Raw genomic sequence first — 7,911 nt, 5'->3', positions numbered from 1 at the left:
TTAAAATTTAAGAAAATATTATAGCGACACCCCATTGATAGCTTCTATTTACTATCTATCTAGATATAAATAAAAGAAAGTACATAAATAATAATTTATACAATTCAAAATATTAAAAATCATAACAAACAAATACTTAAACAAAGATTATAATTTAAAACTTTCCAATTTTCCATTTATAAACAAAATATTTAACTATCATTAACTACTATCTATGCTAAAATAACTTAACCATTCATTGAATGGTCTAATATCTATATTAAATTTATTCCCAGTATCAATTTGGCACATATTCTTAGCTTTATATTGTAAAGTCTTGTTCATCAATATTTTTATTATGCTAGTTACAACTTGATATTTTTAATGATTGCATCCAATTATCAATCATCAATAAAATAGAATAATTATTTATCACTTTTTAATAAAAGTGAAATATAAATATGACACGACTGTTTCACTGTGGTATTTAAATAGTGATATTCACCTATACAACAGATCATATTTAGATTCACCTATACAATAAATCATATTTGGATTGTGAAGATGAATAAATGTCTAATTATTCGGCTTAGTTTAATTCGCAGGATTATTATCCGATTGGACAATAGATTCATCAATTATGTTCCTACCCTGCATATGCTTTTGCGTACCATCTATTTTAAGAATTCCTATTTTAATCACAGGTCAAACCTTAGCTTAAACCTCACCAAGCCACATTTAAATCAAAGATTTAGAATCCCAGGAAATGGCAAAAGCTGTGGAACTGGCAAATGCCACAGCCAGTATAGAGAATATAGTAATGGACACAGGTATGCTTCCCTTGTCTTTCCTCACAAACATACCCTCATATATCGGATAGCTATTTATTACTGTGAAGCTCGACATCATCACCTGCACAAACATACTCGCCATGGCTGAATAACCTTCTTTCATCACCCCTAAAAGCCCACACACTAACGCCATGAGATTTATCAGTGCTATGATAGAAAAAGGTATAAACAACGCAGAGGAAACCCCAAACTCAAAGATCTCTGCCTCATATCTTTTGGCTGCTTCACTATCAGATACTTTGCTGGTAACCTCGAAACCCACTTTGGATATTCCAAGTAATTTACAGGCTACTTGAATGAGCGCAAACAGATTAGATGACACGCCTTTTATCATCCACATCCTTTGTTCATTCCACCAAGATTTAAACGAGCCTCCTCCCACATATATAAACTCTAGAGCACTTTGAGCATATGCACATACTGGCAAAAACAGAAATAGGAAAAACCACGGATCTGAAATCTGCAAGATATAATAGATTTTATCTTATTTAATTAAATGTGATAATGGATTAGAGATATAATCGAAAAAATGATGCGAAGTAATTCGCACTGTCGTCTCTACAAAGATATAAAAACATCGGTATTATAAAAAAGATGAAGATCCCACATATATAAGTTTTGAAACTTCCGAAATGGCAAAATAAAATAACCGACAATGCTAAAGCAGCTAAAAATAGATCAAAATATTGAAAACAGGAGAAACCCCAGAAACCAAAATATTGTACGGTTGAACAAAACTTTTACAAATATTATTTGTTGTAGAAAGACTATCTTAAAAAAACTTATTAATCAATATAAAAAAAAATCAAATCCGAGGGGTAAACCTACCTGTGGAAATAAGGATAAGCTGGTGATCATGCACAAGGCCGGTACTAAGCCGTAGCAGATCAAAGGTAAGGAAGATGGAGCCCATAGAAAGTAATAGCTGTAACACATGTTCTGTGCTAGCTTTGTATGGCGGATACCATAAGTTACTGGACAAAATCTGCTGACAAAAATCTCCAGGAAACCCGTTGCCCATCTCTTATTTTGGACCAGAGTATCATTCAGATTAACAGGAGCGCAACCCACAAAAGCATCTCTTTTGGGAGAGCAGAAAACAGATTTCCATCCTCTGCAGTGTATAGAAAACCCTGTTAAAGTATCTTCCACTGCACAATCGTAGAGCATGCCGACCTGTAATATGAATTAAATGTCAGAAATTATTTCCAAAATAGTGACCCAGCTGATAAAAATTATCAAAATTTTAAATTGCATTTGCCTTTTTCCCCCATTGGGTGTTCTCCTCATAGCCACACTGGGCAAGCTCTTTTGCCTCGTCCAATCGCTTAGATGGAGCTGCTTTCTCCATGCATAAAATTGATGAACTAATAAGCTCTTTCATTAAGTTCAAAGAACTGTGTTGTCGCTCACTTCCACATAAGACATCCCTGCGGTGAACGCATCCGGTACCCAAGTATGACGAACCTTCAATTCCATCCATTCCCTTAAAAAGTATCTGTATATCATTATTTATAGAATTGCAAGTTAGATGATTGCATATGTTCTAGGGCACCGGTTGAATTACAAATACTCACATCCATATACTTCCTGAGATTATTGGCATACAGATCGTTTTTTGTAATGCCATGAAATCTTTGGGGAAACTGGACATAGGCAAACTGGTGCCCAGTTCGAGAGTCCATGAAAAAGCACATGGCTTCTCGAAGGGCTTCACAGTTGTTGGCGTACATGTCACAGTCTAGAGTAAGAATGAAAGGAGCGTTGCTCATAAGAGAAGAGACTCTAATCTGCAAATGAAATTAAATAAATCAATCATCATTAGGAAAGAGCTTATAAAGCCAATGCGTAGACAGTTTAACCACAAAGGAAAGAGAATATAAACAGGAAAATGGCATTCATTATTACCAGAACATTGAGAGCACCGGCCTTAAAATTATGGGGGTTCCCAGGTCGCTTTTCACGGGACACATACACAAGACTAGGCAAATCATGGCCCTCAACGTTCGTGTCTTTGCCCCTTTCTAACAAAACCTGTATGTAGGCTTGAAAAAAATTGTACAACAATATTTAATAAACGGGAGAGATTAAATAGTGGGTAGGATATGATCTGGTTTTATTAAATAAATAAAACATGTTCAAAACTCTTTATTTTCTCTGTTAGTGACATGATAATATTCCACTTGTTCTGGAAAATTTTATTAATCTTTCAAAGCAATATAATATATTGCAGAGACATAATCTTTTAAAAATGATGTTTGTCACCTGAACTATACTCGGGTGATCTCGTGAACTCATCTCCGGTTTCCATTCTTTGAAGCCGTTGTGTTCTTTGCACTTATGTTCTGGAACAGTCCCTCTCTCTACAGTTTTATTTATACGATATTTCATCTCCTCGTACAATTTCTACACAGATTTTTCAATATCAAATTAGTCTCTCAAACTCATAGACTGGAGAAATTTTTATAACTGAAAGAAGATAACTGATTTACTAAAGTCGAAATAATAACTTTTGCTGAAGATTATATATATTCTTCTTAGCTTAGATTTAACCTGCACACCTTGAGATTTTCCCATTCTACAGTGAAGCACAAGTTGTCACTTTCATTGACATAATATGTAGAAAAATATGCTTCTGGGCATCTCTGCTGAATGGAATACTTGTGGCAGAAAGGAACCCAACTCTTTGCAAAACGTGAAGCTTCAAACAGAGCATAAAAGGTGAGTGGGGATCCTCCATCATCCGATACATAACAGGTCAATCTTTCTACAGGATAATGAAAAGCCAGAGCAGACAATACAGTGTTTGAAAGATCCAGTAGAGGTTCTTTAACAGGGTCGGCCGTGCATATAAATACATCAATGGGAGGTAGCTCCCTCTCAAACCTGTTAAACATAACCATATAACTCTTAAGAAACATGTTTCTCAATCTTGTAAGCAAGTTAATAAATGTCATTTTATTTTTCTTATTATCTTATTCTCAGGATAGATCATAAAAGAATATTTGCATAATCAAATCCAAAAATATATCAAATTATAGAAATTAATATCTTTAATTATTTACCTTTTAGAAAGTCTTTCTGGGTAGGTAAATCGATCCACATGCCACCACCTGAAGGCCATCTCTAATACCCACTGGAAGGCCAAGCCTAGCTCTGCAGAAAATAGCAGCATCCATGGTACATACCCTTCACTTGGCATATACTGGATCCGATAATATATAAGCCCCAAAATTGCACAAAAGTATACGCATCCATAAGCTCTGTTTATCTTTGCAACTGGCCTCGGTACTGTGGTGTAAAGTGGGGAATCTGTGGACTCCATCTTCTTGTTGATTCGATTGTATTACTAAACACACTATAACAATTGGGCATTGCCGTCCAACTTAGTTGAACATCGCATCTTTCTCTAACATCAGTTATTAACCTTAGTTTGTAAAGATCTCAGGTACGACAAGAGCAACAGCTGTTATAAAAATGAGGAGGATGTATTTGGTTCCTGTATAAATAATATATTAAGAATTATTACTGTTATATCATATAAACTCAAATTGTTTCAAAAGTCTCGAGTGTTTCCAGGCTATTCTTTAAAATTTATTAAAAAATAGAATAATTATTTTTTATTTACTTATTGGTTAGGGATGAGGTTTGAATTTTATATTTTGTTATTTGATCATTGGAAACTCGAAAGTGTGTAATTCAAGTAGATCCTTTTTTCAGTATTGTTTTATGATTTTACATCTTAAGGTTTCTAAAGAGATTGAATTTTTTATGACATCATGACAATGACGAAGATCTTTTCAAAGATTTCTTGGCCTAAAAGATTGGAGCGCTTTGATATTTTATATTATCTTATGCTTGTGTTTCGTGTCTTATCACATTACTTCATGTAACCATGGTATTTGTTGCTGTGAAATGTAACCAAATTACATTACAGGCACCGACATTAAACCGTAGACGATTTGATTGACTGCAAATTTGTCGTGTTCTTCAGAAAATTGAATATGGGAATCGATACTTGAAAATGATTAATGTGCACACAGATTGGTAGAGGACAAAGTTCTCGTATTCCTTCTAACATTCAATGGACTGAAAAGTAGTTGTATTCCTTTTCATACACAAAGAATGGTACATGATCATTTATATTCGAGTCCTTTTTATAAATATAGAATGGTAAATGAGCATTTGTAATGTACTCTCTTTTATGCACGGTTTCATTCCAGTCTTTTATATGCAATCCCCTTTATACAGTGTTTCATTCCAGTCTTTTATATGCAGGTGGAAAAGGAAACAATGTGATTAATTTACGGTTACTTAAATAAGTGTAAAATTATATAAAAATTAGTTTAGATTAAGTATAGTTGAAGGTGTTGTAATTGAATAATAAATATTATTTTTTAAATTATTTTAAGAAAGTATAACTTAACAAAGTATAAATAAATAAAAATTGTTTTAGAAAAGATTTATTATTTATTTGTAAATTGTGTTATGTAATAATATGATTCTAGTTTTTTTTATCTTAGAAGTTATTTTTTCAAACTATTTGTTAAGGTGAATCTATGATGACTTTATAGAAATCTCTTCTAAAAAATTTATTAAAGAACTATAATATTTTCAATGATTTTTCTCATTGTAGAAATCAAAATTTAAAGTGAATTGTAATACTTTTTAATTTTTTATCATTTTTTTTTATCATTTTTTTTTGCAAGTTAGTAGATATTTGTTTCTTTTGATATAACTTTTTTTCTTTTGATCAATAAACGACAAAGCTAGAAAAGTTTTTATTAAGCTTAAAGATCAAATTTACATGAAAAATATCAGTCTCCCTACCGAACTGGCCTTCCTTGCAACTTGAATTAAAAAAAAAGATCAATTTCCCTAATTAAAACTATTTCCATCCCACAAAAATAACAGGGTAGTTCAGAAGCAACCTATCTACCACGATAGGCTGAGATTTTCCTCTTTACAATTTCAAACATGTTTTTCTTAAAGAGTAATCAAAAATCAGAATCGAAAAGCCAAAAAATTCGTATTTTTTTTTTCTCGTTTCAAAATCATCCCCTAAGCACGAGACCCTGTGCGGGATTTGTATTATCTTTGGCCGAGGCCTCAACCACACCCTCATTCACGACCCCGACCCCTTCCTCGACCACAATGACAACCGCGTCCATGGCTTCTCTGAGAGCCAGTTGTTTCATCTCCATTTGGGTTGAGGTCCTCAATCTCTTCTTTGGGGATGAGGAAGCCATTTAAAATGGCAAAATCCCGGAATTCTTCATCCCTTTCCAAGTCTTCGACATAATCTAATGCAGATTTCCATTTTAGAAGTCTATATGCCACAACAACCACAACCCTATGCCTCGTCAGGGCTGGACCCTTAATGTCGAGGAGAAAAGGGTAGAAGGTAATCATTTCACCCAGGTCTGTTACTGAATCTAGGTCTCTTGGCCGCGGTAATCCAGTACCATGAAGTGCATATTTTAAGACTTTTTCTATGCCAACCAGTAGGTCCGGTTTGAAGAGATGGATTACCAATTCATTATCCAGTATGGAGGCCACAAATCTTGAGGAAATTTGAGTGTTATACCTATAGTATTCTTTTCTATCCAAATGACCCCATCCAAGTATCATTTTAACCGCGAAAATAACCAGAGAATCACTGTTATGGAGAATCCATTTCAATCTCTGATTTGTGACTTCCTTGAAGGTCGATTGTCTATTGGGGCTGGCTAGATAGACCAAAGATCTACTTCGAAGAAAGAGACTAGATTCGAGAATGCCCTAATAATGAATTTAGATGAGCTAGCCATTATTAGTTTCTTAGGCAAGAAATTGTTTTCGCACACCCAAGGTCAACCACAAAGTTTGAATTAAGAAAGCACGGCCGCGAGAGAAGAGATGGAGGATGATGAGAAAGACAGGCTAAATTGAAATCAAATTATGAGATGGCTACCCTCATTAATTATCATCCATCACCCCGAAAAATACTTGTCACACCAATGAAGCCAACTTTTACTACCCGTCGGTCTACAATATCTTTATACATATTTTATGCCGAGTGGCCGATATTATTGACTTTTTGTTGGATGCAGTTAATATTCCTAAGCCTCAAGAAACTTGCTTAGATTACTTGAGATTTTGGTGGAAAACCAGCATGCCAGTCGTACCCTTTCCATTAAATTTACCTGAGTGATGTTATTAAGGTTGAAGAAGTTCGAAGCCACCAAATTTGATATAAGCATCCACCACATTTAAAGTGTAATTTAGCTAGGTTTTTTCAAGTTAGAGCTGTATAACGATAGATATTCTGATCACTGCTAATGACCTCAAATCTCTATAATTCTCCTGACATTATTCAAGTACTAGACGAAATATCACCTGTCATATTAATTAGGTCTGGAATCATGTAACCTCATCTTCCAACCTGGTATTAAGTAGACCCACATCAATATGAAAATGCGTTGGCGGCTTAGTTGGATTTATTATAGGCAGTCGTTTAGACTATACATTGGTAAAAAAATTCAAATTCAAATTTAAAAATAGGAGCTAACCCCTGCTTGAGTTTAACCGAGCTCCCTATCTAGCTGTTAAAAATCTCCAGAATATCACATGTCATATTAATTGGTTTGGAGCCCTATGACCTATGCTTCCTCAGCTTAAGTTAGATTGATCTTCCTGAGTAACCACTGAGAATTTTTAATTTTGTTTTTAATAAATATTTTGGTGGGAAATTTTGCTCCTTGTGAAATCCACCGAAATGACTACAAAATGTCATTGATTCTGATAATCCTAAAATTAATCAGCCTACCATCTCAGTTCTAGCCCTTTGATGTTGATTTAGAGAGAAGATCTACTTCTAAATTCACCTCTCTTGTCATTGATTCTGATAATCCTAAAATTAATCAACCTACCATCTCAGTTCTAGCCCTTTTGATGTTGATTTAGAGAGAAGATCTACTTCTAAATTCACCTCTCTGTAAATGTGCTTGCAAGAAAAAAATTTAAATTTTCCTAAGGTTGATAATTTTTTTTCCAGCAGAGCTTGCAAACTCCAATTGAGGGTTCTAGCTGTTCAAACTGC

The 7,911-nt window shown here is 34.1% G+C and overlaps 1 protein-coding gene across 1 annotated transcript; it reads right to left on the bottom strand.

Moving 5' to 3' along the window:
- Positions 1–527: 527 nt before the first annotated feature.
- Positions 528–4,295, bottom strand: LOC131046711 (cellulose synthase-like protein E6). The gene is made up of 8 exons (XM_057980495.2): positions 3,896–4,295; positions 3,392–3,716; positions 3,096–3,236; positions 2,739–2,864; positions 2,408–2,620; positions 2,092–2,328; positions 1,659–2,006; positions 528–1,290 (listed from the first exon to the last, which is right to left on the bottom strand). Exons 1-8 carry the CDS (start codon positions 4,153–4,155, stop codon positions 718–720), a joined length of 2,223 nt encoding a protein of 740 aa, XP_057836478.2. The 5' UTR covers positions 4,156–4,295; the 3' UTR covers positions 528–717.
- Positions 4,296–7,911: the final 3,616 nt, after the last annotated feature.

Source organism: Cryptomeria japonica, chromosome 7 (assembly GCF_030272615.1).
Source record: "Cryptomeria japonica chromosome 7, Sugi_1.0, whole genome shotgun sequence".
Taxonomy (NCBI): Eukaryota; Viridiplantae; Streptophyta; class Pinopsida; order Cupressales; family Cupressaceae; genus Cryptomeria; species Cryptomeria japonica.
Note: the sequence above shows the minus strand (reverse complement) of the source record. Positions and strands in the feature narration are given on the sequence as shown.